General features: G+C 41.2%; 1 protein-coding gene across 1 annotated transcript in view; it reads left to right on the top strand.

The window, feature by feature from the left end:
- si:dkey-215k6.1 (transmembrane protein 132D) overlaps nt 1–23,227 on the top strand; it is a 406,733-nt gene that overhangs the window by 356,440 nt on the left and 27,066 nt on the right. The window contains exon 7 of the mRNA XM_050051540.1: nt 21,300–21,505. Within this exon, the coding sequence (XP_049907497.1) occupies nt 21,300–21,505 (206 nt within the window). The remainder of the gene's footprint in view (nt 1–21,299; nt 21,506–23,227) is intronic.

Raw genomic sequence — 23,227 nt, forward strand, 5'->3', positions numbered from 1 at the left:
CAAAAAGCCCCCCAAAAAAATCTTTAAAAAAAAAAACACAAGCCTTACCGTCTGCTACAGGTCACATTCTGGTTTTCGTCTTGGCTCAAACACTCACTCCATAAAAAAGTTTGGTCTCATTTTGAACCAGAGCATCTGCATATAAAATCCATACCTGATATGTTATGATCCGATAAAGTTTGGTGATATGGATAATACCACCAGGTGCAGGTCTGCTGTGCCAACACATTCTCACTCTGACCTCGTCACATGTGGACGTTTGGTCATGGACTTACCATGTCCAGATACGATGTGCAAGATACCCTGGTTGCGTTGATTGATGATGTTCTGGGACACCGTGTCAAGTTCTGCCTGTTACATGTGTTCTTTGTTGGGTTTAGGCAACAAATACACATGGTTAGGTTTAAGAAAAAAAAGAACAGGGAAGACACGAAGGGAGCGTATCTATGTTTCCAGGGTTCTATGTTTCCCGGGGTCTATGTTCCCCACTTAACCCTGCAAAAAAGGTTATATGTTCCCCGCTTACACAAAAAAGGTTCTATGTTTCCCGGGTTCTATGTTGCCCGCTCAACCAAGCGGGAAACATAGAACCCTTTTTGTGTAAGTGGGGAACATAGAAGATTTTTTGCAGGGTTAAGCGGGTAACATAGAACCCGGGCAACATAGAACCCTGGAAACATAGGGATGACACCGACACGAACACCACTCTCCCGGGTGAAAGTCAGTGTTTGTTGGACCCATCCACCACCACTCCTATCTGTCCTACTCAGACTTTTTCTGCCTTGACTTTTGTTCTGGTCAGGCTGCGTTTCCCTCTGATGCCGCCAGGTGCCGTTAAACTAGAGCAGCGACTGGCAATGTATCTTGCCAACTTTAAAGGACAGCTTTTTTTGTGTCTGATGCTGCAAGTCATCAAGTGCCCAAGCACTGCATTTTGACTACTCCTGAGTGAGACTGGGTTGACTGTGTTCCACTTGCTAGGGCTGCGACCTGGATTTGTTCCGTCTGCCGCGTGGCGTGATAGCACACAGGGAGCATTCCGGAAGTGGAGCATAATGCCTGCCCAATTTGTAGACTTCCAGATTTTGTTGATTTGGTTATTTTTCCTCTACTATGTTAAATAACTTCTTTTTGTCTGTTAAAATTGTGTTTTTTGTTGCTATTTAATATTTTGTTGTGTTGTAGCATACAGACAAAGTTAATACTGTATGAATGACATTCTTCAAAGATTTGTTGCTGTTTTTTAGTCACAAAAATGCAGTCATCCTCATTATTATACTGTCTCTATATTTCACATACGGTGCCTGCTAGCAGGAGGACTTGATCTCTTCTGTGAAACGCACCACGGCTCCATCACAATTTAATGAGGCGCAAATTTTTATTAGCTTCTATCTACTCTACTGAGTGCACGTTTCTAGTCTTTACATAAAATGACAGAGGTTTTGGACAGAACTCATGTGAACTATCTCTGTTGCTTGAACATCTTTGGCTTCTTCCCTACAATAATAACTGCTCACTCTCAACATTTCCACTGCTCCCAATCAGACATTGTAAAGAAAATCGAGTTGTATTTTATAAACTTACCTAATTCAATTCTTCTGCATAACTTTTAAGATAGAAGATTTGTCGGCACTAATGCGGACAGAAGAATAAAGAACACAAACTGTACTGCAGCGACTGTTCTATCTTTCATTTAAATATGGTTTTAATAGCAGACCAACTCTAACAGCAAATACGAACTCTTTAGAAAGCACCCTGTTCACACACACACACACACACACACACACACACATACACCTAGGCCACAATAGGGCCATACAAACAGACATATTGGGGCCAGTGTTGACTTATATCCCTATGCTAATAAGCATACTAATTCGCACCCCCGTCCAACACACACATACAAAGACACATAGCACACAAGTACAAACCCACACCGAGAAACCCCTCCTGCCTTTTCCTAAAACCCTGTAGACCTCCCCGACAAAGACAGGAGAGTCAAAGAGAGAAAGTCTTTGAAGTCGAGATTTTATAAACTACTTTCTCAGTGTCTTACTGAAGAGAGACAATGAAGGAAGATAGAAAGAAGAGAGCTGACTGTGACAAAGAATAAGTCCAGGTATTTGGTCTGAATGTGCATCACCTGAGCTCACAGTCATATTTGGCCTTGTGCAGACTGTCAGTTAGTTTATTTATAGTAATTGTACAACAATGCAAAACAAACACCACTGATACATTTCTTCTGATTGCTGTTGTGTCACGTTGCTATTGATTGGCAGATACGGTTACAGGACCATGGAAATTATATTCCCTAAATGCCAGCACAGCACCAGCCCCGGCAGAATATCACCATGGTGTAATAAACACTGGCTGCAGAACAGACCATAGATATATTTAGAGCACACATTTCTTGTGTTTATTTGAACTGTAGGTATGTTAACATTCAATAATCCAATGAATGTCAACAAACTTTTTAATTGGCAGATAAATGTGTTGCTGTTATGCCTTCATGAAATATAATGATATGATAATGAGCCAGTCATTGTTGTGTAGTCTCAGTTAATGGTTAAACAATTACACTGAGCAGTTACTATACAGCACCCTAACAACCATGATTGGCTCCATAGGAGCAACAGCAACCTTGGCAGCACTGAGAAGTTGTGTTTAACAGAAAGCCTACTTCAGGGAATATTTCTCCCACAGAATGATCATTTGTATATCAATGACTCACCCTGTGTTACCTAGACTCACAAGTCAGTCTTTAGACGCTTTGCTTAACTAAAGACTGATGACTTTCTCCCTGATTTTGTGTTTAGATGGGCGGATACAATTTCAGAGTTTAAAAAAACTGTGTTAAAAGTTTTAAACAAAGTCGCTGTAAGTCCTTCATTTCCACAATCTTGTGGACTGAGCACACGTTTGATAAAACGGAGGTAAATCTCTAGGCATCCATTTTCAAGCTCTCTGCAAGTTTGTTTCCTTGCAGATGAGAAAAGGGGGAGCGCACATTTCCGGAAGGGCGTGTCCTTCGCAAGAGGCGTTGCTTTGTTGCCGGCCGTTTTCTCCGGTGTGTTAAACACACTTTAGAAAGGAGTGTCCCCAGACTATCAGAAGGCGGAGATCTCTGATTGTCAGGTGGCGAGACTATGTGTTACCTTGAGTTCTTTCTTTTTCTTGCATGCCTGCGCAGTGAACAGAGAATCCAAAAAAGGCAAATGTTCGTCATGAGCTGAAGTAAACGAGGGCTGCATTTAACAACAGTGAAACTATATCAAAACATCTTTTTACAAACTTTCTCACAACTGGTGCAGTGTAGTTTCATTTATTAAGTAATATGCTGAGTGCTTTACAAACCAACTCGGTCTCACTCAGAAGTTGACAAAATCCAGCACTTGGGCAGTGACTTGCAGCGTCAGACATTGTCAAAAAAGACATTGTTTAGCATCGGCATGATACGCAGCCGGTCGCTGTTATAGTTTAATGGCACTCAGCGACGTCAGGGGGAACCATGGCGGGACACAAACAAAAGTTAAGGCAAAAGTCAGACTGGGGTAGGCGAGAGGGATGATGGATGGGTCCAGTAAACACTGACTTTCACCCGGGAGGCCAGTGTGTCCTGTAAGATTCTAAAGCCAATCCCTGTTCTTTTTTCCTAAACCTAACCAAGTGTTTTGTTGTTGAAAGCAAAAAAAAAGTCCATTCCTGGTGTTTTACCAACATAGTGCATTCATTTTGAAAGACACCATATGTAAACTGTACATTTCCTGTAAAAAAAAAGGAAGTGTATTTTTAAAGATGACAATGCATGTAACAGGCAGAACTTGACATGGCCCAGATTGTCAACACCCAACGCACTCAGGGTACCTTTCACATCATATCTGGACGTGGAAAGTCCATGACTAAACGTTGATATGTGACGAGGTCGGAGTGAGAATGTACAAACACATGCGTTTTCGTTAACACCTTAAACACCTCTGCGTACGAATAGCACGCTTGGGTGTGTATTTGCATTTCAACTCTGCACGTGCATTTCAATAAGTTGCCCATGCCACTTCTTGTTCATGTGTGAGACTGTTTATGTGGAAGTGCAGTTGAAGAAATAGTGTGGTTTTAGCAAATATGTATGTGTTTGGGAATTTCTCAGCATATAGTTGGATAAATGAGACTTGGATTATCTGCATGAGTTGTGAGAGATTGTAAACAGATGTTTCGGTAGTGTTAAACACATTAAGAATGTTCATCCTTTTTGGATTCTTCGTTGACCATGGAGGCATGCGAGTTGTGCGAGAAATAAAATGTTTTCTTCATGAATTCAAGGTTATACAGGGTGAGCAACTGATTTATAAATGGTTGGATTTTTTTATTAATGATGGCAACAGTAACTTTGAAACCATTGTGCTGTGAAATGCACATGTAAAAGATAAAATGCTCTTTGTTTAAGAAATGTGTTTGCCTTGCTGTCATGCCGAACTTCAATTAGAAAAGATTGTGGCATTTAAGACTTTGCCAAATTTTGCCAGTTCATCCACCTTTTCTGATGCAAAAAATAAAAACCCAATAAAGTAGAGAGCCATCATTTATCTTACATCAGCTCATATTTCGTTTATGCTTTTTTTCCACTGTGCTTGTTTTTTTCTTTTTGTATATCTCTTTATCCTCCTCTCTCTTCCTGTATCTTTTATGTTTTTGCTGTGTCACCTCCTGGCTGTTTTCTCTTGTTAACCTTTTATAACTCTCTCCATTTTTTCCTATTGCATTACTGGATTTTTTTCTTTATTTCTCTATTCATTCCTCTTTCTTTATCTCCCTCTCCCTCTCTGTGTCTCTCTCTCTCTCTTGATTAGACAGTTTTATTGTGGAGAAAAGCAGAGTGCAAATGGCCATTAGAGAACATTTTACTCCCCCCTTTTCCAAATCCAAAATGACAGGCCCAGTGATATGCTGCTAAATTGTGTGTGTGTGTGTGTGTGTGTGTGTGTGTGTGTATGTGTGATCTTCCAACTGCTCTCTCCATCAGCTGTCTATTATCTGAGCCAAATCACAATAATATATGGGGCTACAGGCTGCCAATGGGTGCACTCATGTGTGTGTGTCCGTGTGTGTGTGTGCGCACTCACACAGAAAACAAAACCTGGAAGCTAAACGACAGCCATATGAAACTATGTGCAGAGGCGATTGGCCTAGTGTGGGTTTTCTTAAATGACGGACAGGTGGGAGGTCTAATCCCATCAGAGAGTTGATTAGTCTGTCCCTCAGGGCCCGCCCCTGTCTACTGAGTGGGCCCTGATTGGATGATATGATTCTTAAAGTCAGATGGATTGGATTGCCCGAGGCAGAGAACAAGTGAAATGGGCAGGGAGGGAAGGAGAGGGAGTGTGAAACACACAGAGCAAAAAGATCACAAGATGAAACCTGAGAGAGTGAGGGAGATGGATGGATTGCGTTGCAGGGAGAAAATATACATCTGAGAGAGACTAATAGGGAAATTCTGGGACTATAAGAGATAGACGGGAGACAGGGAGAGAAGTAACTGTAAATTCAGACAAATCACTTAGCTTGAAGGGAGATGAATATGGATTTAAATAAATGACTCAGCTTGGGGAGATCACCGGTAAATGGGGGTGAGTGGGTGGTTGACTTTTGGGACTCCTGAGTAGGTTTTTGAGGAAGGGAAGGGGAGTTGAGTGCAAGAGGAGTGTAATAAGATAAAAGCTCATTCCATAGTCAGAGTATGAGTTTATGCAGCACCACCAACCAGGAAAAAGCGAGCAGAGTTTGTTTTTTCTTTGCTGTTTTGTTTTCTCTGGGCAGGTTTTAGATTCTGTGAGAGTTCGACACAATCTGGAGACATTAGGTCTGGAGCTTATTGTTTTAGTCGTTAATAAGATGTGGCAAAGGTGCACCATGCTGCAGCCTAATGATGGGGCAAAACACAGGAATGCTCACCCAACTTTTGACAACTTTTGTACTGATAACATATGAAAAGGAAACACACTAACATGCAGAGAGAAGCAGAATGTGGCTGGTGTTTTCCCAGTACAGATGCAGTCAAATCAAAATTCAGTAGCTGAGTTGTGGGAGCTGTTTGAAGCCAGAAGTGACAACTCTAAAGCTGCAAACACACTGCAGCCACCATGCATCATATGGCGCACATCAAGTGCCGCCCCCAGCACCAATAGGAATTGTTGCACTGTAGTGTACGAAGAGAAGACCACACACAGTTATTACTTACTAACTTAAAATCATGTGTGAAACTGAACTTGATTTCTTACCTGAAGAGCTGATCTCCAGAGCCATTACACTTTTATTCTCATAGTCTTTATAATGACAAGATTGTGGGTTGTTTAGCTCGGGATATTTCTCGACCTCAACATCTAGTCTCTCCTCATTTACTCTTAAACAGACAGAGAGATAGCGACAGCAAGAGGTAAGGAGAGGAGTCGAGCTGCTGCGTTTTTTCAGGGGGAGCGAGGCTGGAAATAGGACAGTGGCGTCGAGTGTCGCACGCATCCAGCCGCCACCGGTGTGGGGTTGTGCTTACAAAATAATAGAGGTGGCTGTTTTGACTGCGCCATTTGACAGTAGTGTGTTTTGGCCCTAAAGGCCCAGACACACCAAACTGACATCAAAGAGCTAATGGCAATGAAGGCTGACTATTGTGTCGCCTCACGTAGCTTGTGTCTTGGCAAAAAGTTGCACTTGAACACACCACATAGACTACAGCCAGCGACCAACACCTGCAGCACCTGCATGAGAGGAAATAACTCTCCATAGGAGCAGGCGGCGATAGTCTGTACTCATTATTAAAAAGGGGACACCTGAAGACTAACAGGACAGATTCAAGACACAGCATGACGTTGAAAGAACAATTAATATTACAAACAATTACACAAGCTAAGCCCCGCCCCTTTGTGATGGTTCAACAAGCTGTCAGAGTAAGCATAGAGCCCACACTGTAACTAACTGCACTCCCTGAAGAAATATTATCATATTTTTGGAGAAATGAAACAGTGACTCCAGAGAGAAGCAGACAGAGGGGTCTACAGTCTGTGTTTGAAGGATATATCCAGGATGTCAAACTGACTCAGCAGCAACAACAGGTTAAAAAGACAAAGATAGTTAGAAGCTAAAGCTGAACTATAGGCTACAGATCACAGTGTAAAAGTGAACCACCACATCACTGCTGATCGCCACACAAGACAATGAATATAAAGGGAAACTTTGCTGATATCGAACCAGCTGTGTGGCATCGCAGTGTGTGCAGATGAACGGTGTGCCACTGCCAGCACCAACCCTCCACCGCCAAACAACATTCATCTGCACACACTAGGTGCGGTAACATGATGGCTTCTAATTCAGAATGAAATAAATCTGAATGAAATCTTTCGGAATTAAAGTCTTTCCAGGTAGTTTACATGGGAAATATTCATTCCGACTGAGGGTTTACACGGGAGATCAGTTTAATCGCCTTGATTCAGGTCTGCGCAAGGTTTGGGGCAGGGAAGGTTTCTGATTGGATAGGGGGCAGGGTGGATGTTACTTATACCAGAAGAAAACACTGTAGTCCTCGCTCTGGATAACAAGATGCTTGACGATGCCGTTCTTAGTGCCTTTTTCGGGCTTGTTTTGCTTATATTCTTGAAGCAGCAGTATGACAACAACCTTGTTCTGCTAATACTTCGTTTGTTGAGGAGGAGAAGGGAGGTAGAAGGTTGAAGAAGGGAGATAGAGGACCGTGCTGTGGCGAATGGAAACCGGTGAGTGCAACGAGTTCAGCCCGATGCTATGCATGCTGTATACGTCATCACGCCAAGAGGGCAAGGAAACGAGCATGCACAGAAAGAACGGAATGGCTGGAATCAGGTAGGAGGTGTATACAAGACAGAAAAATTCTTGATTTTGGTTTTGGAACAGGGAAGAAACGTATATCTTTTTCCAAACTCTCCAGGTGACGAGTATCATTAATACACGACGTGTCCCAGGCACAACATTTAGCTCCAAATCCACAAAACCAGCCTGAAAATGAAAGAAATCTGAAACGACTGCATTAGAGTCAATGGAGCACAGCTGTGTTGATGTCGGACCCTGGTCTGAGTCAGCCCGATGCTATGTTATGATTGGCCAGTCTGTGTCCAGTGATGGGACTTAGCGAAGGGTCAATTCCACATTCACTATTGGACCTTGAACACTCATTAGCACAAAAAATACAATACAATATTTGAATATTGTTATGATCAAGTAAAGCAGACGCTGTGCAGCAGAAATGTGCGTACACTGGTAGCACTGGTCTGTAACATTGTGCCTCACAGTCCAGAAATGAGCAGGATCTGATTAATTATTTCAAAAAATAAAGTCATCATCATAGTCTGAAATGGTTTATAAAGTGATAACAAATGCCTGGTGGTAACAGTGGTAGAAACAAATTAGTACAATGCAACACGAGCCGCAGGTGCCTCTCAACCAACAGGACTGCTTTTAGGGTCTGACATTCAAAGAACCAGCAGAGGTTCCTTTGGGGGATGGCGCCAAAACAGCAGCAGGTGGTTTGGCAAGCTCACAGCAAGCAGCGGGCTTGTTACAAGGGCTGCATGTTCTCACACATCATATTGAGACATGACCATCAATTAACCTCTGCACAAAAAAAGTCAAGAATAAAACATGTTCTCCGAAACAAGCCTGAGGTCTGTGGGTCAGAGGTTCCTGCATGCATAATGTCCCATTTTAACTGTAGGGGGATCATTATGAGTCAAAGTGTGTACTTATAGTTTAAAAGAAAAGCCAAAAAGTGTTTGAGAATTAAAATGTGGGCTGTCAAACTGCTGCACTAATAAAGGAGTTTGAGCATGTGTTGCAACAGCAGCACATTTTATAGCTTATCAGGTGTTTGTGTACAGTGATAAGAAAAGGTAATAGCTTCTGGCACTTTATAAATAAAAATAAAACACACTCACCATCTTATTTTGCATTAAAAGTACCATGTTTTTCCTTGCATTGCTTCTCTGCACTTGTTTGTGTGTGACTGTGTGTCCATCTTTCCTTTTAAAGTCAAAAAAGTGAATAGGACTCAGCCGCTACCTTCTACCGAAGAACACTTTAAACAGCTCAGCCTTCTGTCTGCTTTTGCTTGAATTGCTGCTGAGAAGTTAGGAAAGTTTTCAGCAATTGTCTTTGGAGGTTTGTACAATTGTTGTGGCGTTGTTTGCGGTATTTTGATAAAGGTGAAGACAGTTTTTCCGGCCTCTGTGTTTTCAACAAGTCCTAACTGCTGAGATCCACACTTTTACTTTCCCCCTGCTACTTCTTCCTCGCCGCCTTTCCTTTGCTCTTCTTTTACCTCCCCCCTCTCTCTCTCTGTCTCTTCAATTTTTTTTCGCCTTTGCTTTCCCTCTCGTTCCCGCTCGTGTTTGTCCTGCTCTCTCTCTTCCTCTGTGTCTTTCTCAGAAACAGAGAGATTAAATCCATTCTTCAGTGTCCTCAAACCTCCAACTCAGCTGTTTACTTGCAAAAACACCAATACACTTGTTCTCCGTGTGTGTGCGTTTCTTCCTGAGAGTCTGTGTGTGCATGTCTGATAGCAGCCATCTAAAACCATTCATTAATTATAATAATAACAGATAATTTGAAATAATATTAATGAATCCTTCACAGTTTATGCATTTTGTTTTTCCGATGCATGTAACTTTTCTTGTGTTGAATTTTTAAAGGTAAAATCATGTTTATTATTTTTGTGAAATGCATGAGTCTTGCTTTAACCACAATGATAAAACACTTTTTGAAGTTAAAACCTTTGTGTCCCGCTCTCTCCAAACTGGATGTGACTGGTCGCTCATGTTTAGAAGTTGTTTCAGACTCCATGGGGACAAACTAATGTCTCATGTTAAAGTTTCTATTTTATTCTGCCCTGTTTTTCTTTGGAAGCCATTAAAATTTCATCTAATACTGTCTGTGACGGAAACAGGGCAAACACTTGATGTATGAAGCCATTTCTGCTGTAAAGTTATTTTACCAAAATCAAGGTATTAGTGGTCTTCTTTGTATATTGGAGCCAGACTAACTACCAGAAAGGCATAAATTAACACTTATTAAAACAGAAGACTTTAAAGGAATAGTTTAACATTTTGGAAAATACGTTTGTTAGAGTTAGATTGATACCAGCCACTAGTCTCTGGATTGATTGTGATACTAGGCCCAGAAGTTGATAAAGGTAAATAATGCAGGAATGGTCAGTTATTGTTTGTACAAAGTATCACCAGCAAAAGTGGAAGCCAACTTCTATATTTTTGTTTTTTCAGCACTGTCTGCAATTTTCGTCGTGTCTTCTTTGATGCGTGCTGCCTGGTCACTACTTTTTCACAAGGTCCTGATCTCACCTGAACACTGTGCCCAGGAACATCCCAAGCCTACTTATTCTCATTCCGAAGTCATCAAATGCCTCAACTTGGTCAGTGATTTCTGCATCAGACACCGACGAGAAAAAACATTCTTTGCTGAAGTATGATGCACCAACACATTCTCACTCCGACCTCGTCACACATCGACATTTGGTCATGGACTTTAAATGTCCAGATACAATGGGAAAGGTACCCTGGGTGCGTTTGTTGTTGACGTTCTGGGACATTGTGTCAAGTTATATCTATTACATGCATTGTCTTCTTTCAAAATACACTTCCGTTTTCACAGGAAATTTAACATTTACATACAGTGTCTTTCAAAATAAATGCACTACGTCAGTACAACACCTAAAATTGATGTTTTTTTCCTTCAACAACTAACGCATGTGGTTAGGTTTAGGAAAAAAGAACAGGGTTTGGCTTTATAATCTCACAGGACATGAACACCGCTCTCCTGGGTGGAAGTTGGTGTTTGTTGGACCCATCCACCACTGCCGCACCTGCCCCACTGAGACTTTCGCCGCAGCCTATATTTGTGTTCTTCTTCCGCCACATTTCCCCCTGACGCTGCCGGGTGCCCTTAAACTATAGCGGCAACCAGCCACGTAGCATGCCAACATGAAAGGACAGCTTTTTTCATCAGTGTCTGACGCCACAAGTCACTGCTCAAGTGCCAGATTTCGATGACTTCGAAGTGAGACCGGGTTGGATACGCCATCAAGTGGTGTCAGTATATAACACCGCTGGAAAAAAATGTATCTTAAGGAGCTGGAAACTCCCTATAGGGTGGTGGATGGGTCCAACAAACACTGGACTTTCACCCAGGAGCCTGGTGTTCACTTTCCGCATGAATGTTGAGCAAAATCATGGTGATTTTTCTCTAAACCTAACCACGTGTTTGTTGCACAAGGAAATAAAAAAGCAGACACTGTGCATTTTCCTGTGAAAACGAGAAGTGCATTTAACAGACATAAATTGACAAGTTTGGAGTGAGAATATGTTGCCCGAGCACAGCAAAATAAGAACAAAATAAGAAAATACAAGCAGAGGGCAGAGTATCTACAGATAGACTCACTGCCACACACTTAGTGGGTCATAAGTGATGAATAAGAGGGATTACTCTTGTATGAGTCTACATTGTTTTTATGAAAATCCTGCATAGTATACCTTTAGGCATAGCTTAGTAAAACAGCAAATTGTTGTTATATAAGCAATATGCAACATGTTAATTTGTAAGCTGTAGAGATGCTGGCAGATGTGTTTTTGCACCTCTGAAGCCAGGCCTCTGTTTCCAGTCCGCCTGCTGACTCTGGCTTCATATGTAGAGATTAAAGTGGTAATGATCATCAAATCTTACTTCCTGTATGAAGCGTATTTCCCAAAATGTTGAACTGTTCCTTTAACTATGTATGATTTAATCAGGCATGGTATGGTCCCCAGCTGTGTGTATGTTTGTGTTGTGCGTCAGTGTGTGTGTGTCTGTCTGTCTGTCTGCTTGTATTCATGCGTTAATTCTTTCAGTGTGTGTCGCCATCTCCACATCATGTCTCTGGCAGTTCTTGCGAGTCTGTTTTGGCACTTTGATCCACAGCTCTGTGCCATGTGGACACACACACACACACACATAGAATACAGCTTAAACAATCTACAAAAAGTTTAAAGTGATTTTACTGGAACATAAAAAAGGACGAGGAAAGAAATTGAGAATTTCAAATAAAGTCAAAGCTTAAAAATAAAGAAAAAGCTGCAAGAAACATAACTTGCAGATATTTCTCAACACAAGACTTTCAGACACAGCACAAATCATAATGCTGGAAGGTAAAAGCATGAATGTATTACTAAATGGGCCTAAAGTGCAAAATGTTACTCCAATTAACAGGTACTGACCAGGCAGAGACAAAAAAGACCAAAAAGAGATGAAAAGGAGCTGCAAGGAGACACAAATCTAAAAGAAAGGGTCAAAACAAGCATAAAGAGATTCAAATTGACTACAGACAGACACAAAACAACCAGAAAAAGACAAACAGTTAACCTCAAAGAGAGGAAAAACAACAAAAAGATCCATAACAACAAAAACAACAACAAAAGTGGCAAAACCACCACAAGGTCTCCATGTCTCATGTAGGAGAGGTGGTGGGGCCTTTTGCATATCTGTGCCAGGGGCCCATTGTCTTATAATCTGCCCATGGGTAAAATCAACATATAACCTTAATCTGTTTTCATTTTAGCAAGACAAACACATTTAACTGCTCAGCTGTGAAGAGGTGAAGCAGCTCTCAAAGTCACTCTGCATTGCCCCAGTTTTACATATGAATAACACATTTAATCCCAGTTGGCACTGGAAATGCTGGACTCTTGTTGGACAGATGTTAAATTTTGTTCAGAATGAAAATAGAGTTGACGATATGTTATATATTTAAAGGGATAGTGCACCCAAAAATGAAAATTCAGCCATTATCTACTCACCCATATGCAGGCCGATGGCGCCCCAGATTAAAACGTCCAAGAACACATAATTGAAACCTCAAAATATCTCCATACTGCTCGTCTGTAGTGATCCAAGTGTCCTGAAGCCCCGACATAAAAAGTTGTTTGGAAAAACATCATTTGATCTCTGTTTTTAGCTTCATTGTAGCCTGTAGCTCTGACTGCCTCTCTGTACACCGCGCTCACGTGTGTGCGCTTGCGCGCGAGACCAGCGAAAGCACGTGAACACACATGAAGGCGGTGCCCATGTCTCACGGTCTCGCTCAAGCGCACCTGAGCCTCCATCGGCATGAGGGTGAGTAGATAATGGCTGAATTTTCATTTTTGGGTGCACTATCCCTTTAACAATGTTAGAATTTCACACTGTGTGGACATCAACATTATGACATTGTGGAGACATTGAGTTTTGTTTTCCATACCTCACAATTAAATGTTGTTATTCTACATCAAGGTGACGTTGGCTTGAGATGTTTGGGAGATGGTGGATTTTGGTTGCTTAACAACACAACTTATAACCAAGAATATATCATTGTCACCTGTCATCAATATTATTACGTCAACTTGCTGTTGGAATTTGGACATCGTCCTGATGTTGGTTATCCAACTTCACAACCTAAATTTAACCAAATATCAACGTCTAACAACGCTGGTCACCAACTGGGATGTTACACATAGTCATAAAAATTCATCAAAATATTGATTTAGGCTGCTCTAAATAGAGTCTTTTGCATAATTTGTCACAAAAATACCATATAACCATATATACCATTAAAATGTAAGCAACTTTCATACATTTCGACATACTTTCACCCTTGTATTTAGAGTTAAGATCATAAGTTGTATTTCATGTAATCACCCAGCATCCTTTTTATATTCATCGTTCGTCCCTCTGCGGTGGAATGAAATTAGTATTTCATAAAATGCAAAACTTCTGTGTTCCTGACCTGAAAAGTTCCAAGCCCGTTTCTTCAAACTTTTCAAATGCTGACAAAACGAACTAAAACTTGATTTCTCTAAAACGATCCTTTGGGGCATTCAGCCATAGAGCAGAAGTAATTGAGCAAACCTGTGAAAGAAATGACGAGCCTGGACAATGACTACAGTGGTAGTTCAAGCAGAACCATTGTGCACTCCCTTGACTTCTGCTGTCTTATACCTTCATTGGAGACTGAACCCTGCCACAGTAACCAAGTGCAGTTTTCACACTGATTTACACCTGGAATTTAAAAATGATTTGGAGAAATAGTTTGAGGGCACCAACAGTCTAACATCCCTTTGATGTTAACAAGCGGTAAATCAGGTTTCAGAGAGAGAGGAAGATGAAGAGGGAGACGGTGCGATGGGGGAGGGGGGGCAAGGCGGAGACAAAAGAAAAGGAGAGGGTCAAGAGAGGGAAATAGTGGATGTTGGGGGAGATATAAAGAAAGTTAAAGGGAGACAAGAAAGAGAAAAATTGAAAGCAGAGAGAAGGGTTGGGCACCTTTCCTTTTATGTTGGGAGCGGAAGCACAGAGAAGAAAGTAAAATTGAAAGAAATTAAAAGGTGAGAGGAGATAGAGGGGAAACGCTTTAGCTCTTATGTACAAAATGTTAACCTCTTTTGAGATCAAAGAGTTTCATGAGGAAGCCGGAAAAAAATGTCACGCCACACAAAGTGTGTGTCGGTGCTGTGTGTGTGTGCTTGTTTGTGTTTATCAGGGAAATGGGGAATTCTGAGGCTGATCTGGCCTGAGCCTGACAATAATCAGCACAAACCTGAAGTCAATATTTTAATGGCAAAAACTTTTTTAGTCTTTACATCCTTCTTGATTGGTGGTAGCTGCAAGTTGACATCACTCATTTTAAAAGCAAGCATAGACCCTTCATTTGTATTGTTTTGTGTTTACCTGTATTCAATTTGTGCTTCTTTGCGGAAATTTCGTGTCTCTTTGAGGTTGTTTTTGTCTCTTTATAGTTATCATACTGTATCTCTCTCTGTAGCTCCTTTGCATCTCTGTGGTCTTTTTGAGTCTCCACCTGGTTGGTACGTATTCATTTGAGCAACATTTTGCAGGTGGAGGCGTGGGGTGGCTCTGACCCTGTGCCCAGTAGGCCCGTTCAGTAATCCATCTAAAACTGAGTTGGGAAAGAAAGCTTTTGCTCTCCTCACTTGAAATAACCTTGAAGAAAATACTTGAAACTAAAAGAACTGGTCTCTCTGCCTGGTTTTAAAGCTCACAAAAGTACAGTGCAACCTGGTCTCACTCCAAAGTAATTGAAATCCAGCTCTTGGGCAGTGACTTGCGGCGTCAAACACCAACAATAAAAGCTGTCCTTTCATGTCAGCATGACACGTGGCCCATCGCCGTCATTGGGACAGGGGGAAATGCAGTGGGACAACAACGCAAGTTAAGGCAGCAAAAGTCCGTGTAGGGTGGGTGGGAGTTGTGGTGAATGGGCACAACAACCACTGACTTTCACCTGTGAGATCGATGTTCGCCTCACATAAGATTGTAAAGCCAAACCCTGCTCTAGTTTCCTAATCCTAACCACATGCTTTTGTTGCCTAAACCCAACCACATGCAAGTGTTGGCTAAATGTAACCATGTGCGTTTGTTGTTGAAGGAAAAAAGATAAAAATTTGCAGTGTTGCACCAGCGTAGCGCATTTATTTTGAAAGAGACCGTAAACAAACGGTAAATTTCCTGTGAAAACAGATGTGAATTTTAAAAAAAGACAATGCATGTAACAGGCAGAACTTGACACGGTGTCCCAGAAAGTCAACAACCAACACGCCCAAGGTACCTTGCACATTGTATCTGGACATGGACAGTCCATGACCAAATGTCGTTATGTGACGAAGTCGGAGTGAGAATGTGTTGTTCAATAATGATGAATCGGTTGGTATTATTCACTGTGTGTAGGTATTTCAATATTTGGACACATATATGTAAATCTTCTATGTTTTTCATGTGGTGTTTGTTTGTGTGCTGTTGCCTTGGCCAGGTCTCTGCAGAAACAGAGCAACATGAGCATCCCATTGGACTCATAGTTTGACCTGATGAATGTGAGCCCCATATTTACCCTCCTGTAGTTTTTCCATTAGGTCCCGAGAAAAATATCTTGATGTAGAAATGGTTCTACAGGGGATGTGAGAGCAGTAAGACAGTATTTAAAGAAACTGGAAAACAATCACATAGAAGAAGCTGAGTAGAAGTGCCAGGGTACATTTTGCACATTTTAAAAATGGTGTAAAAAATCTACAAATACTGAAACCTGCCCAAAAATTACTTAACATATTTTAGTTTTCCACAGTGTACCACGCTCCTAAAAGGCTCCTAAAAACTGCAGAGAAATACACTCTGATAAATAAACGGGATATGACATCTTAAGAGTTCCAAAATTTAGCGGAAAAAGGCAGCAAAATACTGTCAATAATTGTTAATAAATGAGGTTGAGACAAGAAGTTGGCAGATTAAATCCTTCTTGGGAAAGTTGAGGCTTTGAGAAGTCAACAAGAAATGCACAAATTTCATGGTTTTCCAGAAAATTCAAGACAAGTGAAGCGCCTTGTCTGGTCAGCAGCCTGGCATGAATGTGTATGACTGGATGAATATGAAAGAGGGTGTTGCTGAAAGAGAGCATGCACACCAGGGACTTCTACCCCAGGTAAATTAATGTTGAAAATACATATATACATTTAAAAACAGAGAAATAGAATGAATGCGTAGCGGGACCAAGGTGAAGGAAAGGCTAAACCTGTGAGTGTATGGAAATTAGCAGTTTTGCAAATTACGGTGGAAAAACATAGAGTCAGACAGACTTTATAAGACAGTCAGACAGAAGGTGTAAAAAGTAATGCTGAGAGTGGAATAGGAAGGGGTGGGGAGAAAGAATGAGGTGCGAGGGATAAGAGTAGCGTGGAGAGATGAAAGAGATTAAAAGGGGAATGAAAGTGTGGGTATAGAAAGAGGGGGAGGGAAAGTTATAAACCAGGAATAGGAATTATTAAAAAAATATCAGAAATAATGAGGAGGAGGGACAGAGAGGAAAACAAAAAGACAGTTAATAGATTCAACACAGTTTTGCAGCAAAAAAATAATGGACATTTGGATTACTTCAGTAAGGATTCTTTATATCAGTATACATGGTACAATGATAGTTTTAAAGCCCATGCATGCAGAAGGATCCAGACAGTAAAAGTATAATTTTCTTGACAAAATCTAAACTTTTCCTCTAAAACATTTGGAAATACATAAAAATGAAGCTCTACGTTAGTTCATGCAGGACATGGAAGTCATGTGCTGACAGCTAGCTGATTGGATCATTGCTTCAAAACAGCCATGCACCAATCACAGCCCATTCTCACGACAAGGTGGTCCATTTAAATATGGCCACCTACTCACTGATACCTGCGACACTAATGCTACCACACACCACTGCTACTGCTGGCAAAACCTTTGTAATTCAGAGTCCTAACATGGCTTAAAGGTTAAAGGGGTATTTTATGTCTTGCTTTGGGCCCACTTTTGTACTCTTGTGTTTTCTGCATTGCACTCCCTGTATTGGTTTCGCATGCTGCTTGTGTGATCCAGGGAGCATCTTAAGAGCGGCACCATCAGCGCCAAGTATAACTGTATTTCCGTTTCAATCAGGAGAGACAGGAGAGTGAAGTAAAGATAATATGTAATACAGAATATGAGTGTACAAATTAACAGATGTGCTGATTAAGATTTAACATTAGTCTTTGTTACTTGGACACCAGAGGGAGATAATTTGCGATTGAGACACATCTGAGCGGCAGCAAGATAAATCCCCCCATGGAGTCCACACACTGGTGATGGTGATGGCTGCTGACTCTGAGGCTGCTGGCTGCTGAGGCAGATGAGGCTGATGAATCCGAAAAGACTGGGTGGTGATGGGGAGGTGGAGGGCGTGCATGACGGCAGCATGAAAGAACTACGACATACTTAAAATGAGGAGATAGACTGACAGAGAAGGTGTGTTGCTGTGCTATTGTTTTATAATGAGTCAGCTGATGACTCAGTTGACCTACCCAGATGATGACACCTACAGATAATGAGTGAGCATACGTGCAAGGAGTTAATGGCAGGGTGAGAAAGGAACTTATAGCCTGAGCATGAAAAGTATTGTCCTCCTGACTGAACTTTCGCTAGAGTTTCAATTGTTGCAGTAAATGGATAAATCTATGACAAGAGTGTCCCTGACCGAACTGACATTAAAATGTTTGTACAGAAATTGTAAATAACCTTGTATTTGTTGTATGCTTGCTGATCTTTGGCTCCATCTCGAAGAGGAACTTGGAAAAACAATCTTGCTTGCTGTAAAGAGATAATTTAGTTTTAATTGACACTTTCATTACTATTTCTTACTTTGTGGTTTCACTGTAGGATGCAGCTATTAGTAGTCCTAGACAGGCCCTAACTATTATATACATTTTGCCTTAAAATAATATGTACAATGCAGAATCAGATAAAGTACAGCGACCACAACAACTTCCCAAAAATCACATTATGCCTACATTTGAATATAATCAGCTTCCCTCCTGCGTGAATCCATTGTTGGTAAAACACATGGGATGATTTGTCCAAACACTGTCATCTCAATCAGTCACACATTCAGACAAGCCAGGAGGGTGAAAATGAAACTGACTAAAATCCTTGCTTTTCCATTGTTCTGCCTGTCACAGTGTCTTTAAGGGTGCTGTCCACTTTCTGAAATACAACCATAATAATCCAGTGTCTACATAAATGCTTTGCACCTCAGTATCAATTGGATTTGAATAAAACTGTTCTAAAACTAGATATGTGCATTTCCATAATTATGGAGAAACACGTAATGGTGCTTTTAAGAACAGTGCGTTACTTCGGTAACGTTGATAAACAAGACGTTTTCCACAGACTTGACTGCCTGTGATTATTACAAATACAGTCTACAGTGTTTTGATGATAATAAGTCTTTAATTTATTGTTGCAACAGGATTGGCCAATTGTGATGAAACGTTTGAGACAATGAACAATTATTTAGTCACAATTATTATTGTATTGTGTCTTTGTTGTGTCTGAAAAACTGTATGTGAGCAGTCACCATATGAACAAATCCATATTGTCTAGTCTGGATGAATCATTACTTGTCCACTGTTTACCATCACTGTCAGCATTTCGTTTTTTAAAGTCCAAAAAAAACAGGGTTTTTTTTTTGCCAGAATCTTAATGAGCAGCACTGGTTATGACCAGAGTGACGGTTTCAGACATGTGATATATGAGGCTATAAGTAACTGTTAATCAGAGGAGCACTACTGTTTCAGACAAACAGTGGGAGAAGTACTCAGATGCTTGACTTTACTGAGTGTACCTGTATAACAATGTAAAAACACTAATACAAATCTTGTCTTAGAAGCCTCGCATTCAAAATCCAAAAGAAAAAGTACAGAAGGATCATCAACAAAATGACATCATCATCAACAAAGTAAAACTCCTGCAAATGTCCCATGATTGATGTGGTATACATTATATGACTATGCGATTTTTAAAGTTCCATTCCAGGTATTGATTAAGCCCTTTAAAACTAATTTCTGTTCATCACAATGGTTGGGGAAGAGTTACTGCCCCAAGTAAGGGAGTCCAAGTGTCTCGGGGTCTTGTTCAAGAGTGAGGGTAGGCGCTGGGCTGGACCGTTGTGGTGAAGAGAAAGCTGAGCCAGAAGACAAAGCTTCTGATTTACTGGTCCATCTGTGACCCAACCCTCACCTATGGTCATGAGCTCTGGGTAGTGACCAAAAGAATGAGGTTGCAGATACAAGCGGCCGAAATAAGTTTCCTCTGAAGGGTGGCTGGACTCAGCCTTAGAGATAGGGTGAGGAGCTCAGACATCCAGGGAGAGTTAGGAGTAGAGTCGCTGCTCCTTTTTGTTGAAAGGTGTCAGTTGGGGTGGTTCGGGCTCCTGATCAGGATGCCTCCTGGGCGCCTTCAGTTAGAGGTGTTCCAGACACATCCTTTGGCTTAATACGTCATCAAACAGCTGATAATGTGTTTCTAATGTCAGATAATCCTTGTTCCCGGCTCAATTGAAGTTAAAGTGAAACTTAACTTGCAACTCTCGGCCTCTTCTTGTGTTGCTGTAGCGTTATTGAGAGCCCCACCCAACAAATTGACAGGATTGGTTCCTTTGGTTTGTGATGTAACAAACCCTGGAAGTATGAATCCCCATTGTTGAGACTGTCATTGGTACACTGCAGTTCCAAGGAGGAAATGCTCGGCCATGGCATTGACTGTGTATTGCGCTCATGATTGTAGCATATAAAAACACCATGTGGACATGTTAACAAGATTAAAAACTTTATTTCTTTTTTTTCCCCACTAGATGGAGGGGGTCTTTAATACTGATGAAAAAGTGTGTAATTAGTATTTTACTGTTTAAGCTGCTCAAGAGCTAGTTTGAACTACTTCATATACAGTTACAGTAGGTGTAGTCCAGTGGTTTCCACCCTTGGGATCGCACTCCTCCTCTGGGTCACCAGATAAATCAGAGAGGTCCTGATTAATGGGGTAGCAAAGAGGATACAATTGATTTGTGCTACACAAAATTGCTTTCAATACAGCTACCATAGTTCTTGAGTAAACGTTCTTTGTTACTTTTTATCACTGCAGTTAGCTGGGCTGTGACTGACTCATGTTAAACCTGTCATACAGTGTGTTGTTAAACATCTGCTATAACTGTAAAAAACAAAACGATGTTTGTCTCTATATTAATTACTGCAAAACAGTGAGGTGGTTTCGAGAAATGATAGTCTCTAACTGCTGTCAGTGTTGTCAAATGTAAGACTATAATTTTGTAGAAAGTGAATGTTTCTTTTTGCCCCCTGGCCCTCATCATGTTTAAGAGCAGATCTCCTCCTGAGCCACTGGCGCACAGTTTAAAATGCAGTGCAAAGGTTGGGAGTACTCTCATGGGTGGGCTTATGTGTTCAAAGCAATTATACTAATGTCTTAAAATGAATGTAATTCAGTGTTTTTAGAAAGTTACATCTCGCACATTTAATACATTGCTTCAGACTGGTGGAGCTGACTTGAGCTCCCAGGGTATTCACTAACCTGAAATGTCACCGATGGCAGGAAGAAGCTACAGAGGCATATTATTAACCTTTCTTTCTAGGGCACTTTGCAAAACAGTGTTCCAAAGTGCGTTACAGGATGAATAAAGATGTAAGTAATCAGAGACAAAATATCTTATTGGCTGCGAGAGCACGAATGTTGTGATGAAAACTTGCTCCAAGCTGTGCTTAAGGAATGCACAACAGGGGCTGCATCTGTTTCCACGGAAATCACAGAGTTAAGTCTGTTTGAGGTCAGTCAGAAATGTCAGACTCTGTATGCACGTTGTCCAAAACTCAATCCCAACTTTCCTCTTTTGCTCTTTTCAGGTCTCCCCAAACTGTGACCAGGTTTTGGTGAATGGTAAAGAAATGCGTGGCCGGCAGTCTTTGGCGGTCAACTTCACCTACCTGCACCTCTCTGCTCAGCTGCAGCTCACCGTCTGGGTGCCCAAGCTCCCTCTGCAGATAGACGTGTCAGATACTGAGCTGAGCCAGGTTAAAGGCTGGAGGGTACCGATCGTCACTAACAAGAGGTAAATCACCTGTATGACTTTATAGCTGGGGTATGCAGTTTTCTGGAAAAGGCAAAAAAGAAAAACAGCAGAATTGGAAAATATACCTTCCTCCTGCAGCTCTCCTCTCTCTCTCCGAAGCCCCAGATGAGCACACGCATATGCACATACTTCAGTAACTACTGTAACACAATGTTACGTTACATTACATTTTTTAATCTTACTTTATTGTAGAACTGCACACAGCGCATTTGCTCAGCCTCTTCTTACCTCACTCTGTCTCTCTTCCTGTATCAATTCCTTCGCCTCACTCCCTTTAGTTGTGGACCGCTTCAGCGGGGGGGCATGTGGGTAGCAGCTCAATAGACGGACCTTCAGTCAGCGGCTGTTGTAGCTCACATTCGGCCAGCGCAAATCCCAGCGCTGGCGGTTACAGTGGGCTGGTGGCCAGAGGCAGTGCTAGGTCTGACCTGTGTAACAGCAGCAACAGAAAGTTTGCAGATCTGGCACAAGTAGTCCAGTCCTCCTCGTGCGGGTTGAATGTGGGTTGCTGTAGCCTCTGAGTGGGGGTCCATCTCCAGAGCTGCTGCCAGGGGAGTGAGGCGGAGGACACATTGTGATTCGAGGCTCTAGCTAATGTAAGCTATATGAACATAAATTTGGATTAGCGGCAGGCAGTTGTTGCTAACGTTTTCTGCAGAATTCATTGGATCCAGCTTTCAGATCAGCCAACAGGAATAGTCTTTCTCTGAAATGACCTGTGACTGGCCAAAATCTCCTGTCATGGCCTAGATTTTCTTAACTCTGAGAACAGAGCCAAGAGGAGGTGTAGAAGTCTATTTTTCTCTCAGAACACTTGAATTACAATATGTTCAAAGGTTATTGTGGGATTTTTGACACCAAATAAAACTGCCTCAGCTTTAAGAGAACAAATGAAGGCAACATAGAGAGTATAAGCATGTGGGTGTCAGTTTGCATTTTCATATTCTTGTATTATCTCTCACTATTTAGTCCACCTGAATTCACCAATAATGCCTTTTATATTTTTGAGGCAAATGTCTCTATTTAGTGCTGCAAAAAACATGTTTTAGTTGGTTAAGAATCCCTTAAACTTCTTTCCGAGATTTTTACTGATGGGGCATTTTAGAGTTGTGAAATAAACATGTCAGTGCTCTCCAGTGGGCAAACTAGAGCAGTGACAATGTTTCAAAATAATCTCAAACATATATTTGGCATTTCTGTTGTTAATTAACAGCCAGCATATACAATGGTACTAACAGGTCTGCAATAAGATGTTATCTGTCAATATATTATCCCAGCTGATTTATTGGTCTTGCTCTAGTCAAGATAGGAGACCTGAAAACACATTAAATAAATGAATGAATGAATAAAAACAGGTAACACAAGGTAGAATAATTTGAAATAAAGTGAACTGTCGTCAGCATAAAATGTATATTCAAGTCTCAAAGTTGATAAAATTCAGTTTAGTCTTAGTTTTGTCTTTGTCTTGAAATTTTAAATCAATCAATCAATCAATTTTATTTATAAAGCCCAATATCACAAATCACAATTTGCCTCACAGGGCTTTACAGCATACGACATCCCTCTGTCCTTATGACCCTCGCAGCGGATAAGGAAAAACTCCCCAAAAAAACCCCTTTAACGGGGAAAAAAAACGGTAGAAACCTCAGGAAGAGCAACTGAGGAGGGATCCCTCTTCCAGGACGGACAGACGTGCAATAG

The sequence above is a fragment of the Epinephelus moara genome, chromosome 8 (assembly GCF_006386435.1).
Source record: "Epinephelus moara isolate mb chromosome 8, YSFRI_EMoa_1.0, whole genome shotgun sequence".
NCBI lineage: Eukaryota > Metazoa > Chordata > Actinopteri > Perciformes > Serranidae > Epinephelus > Epinephelus moara.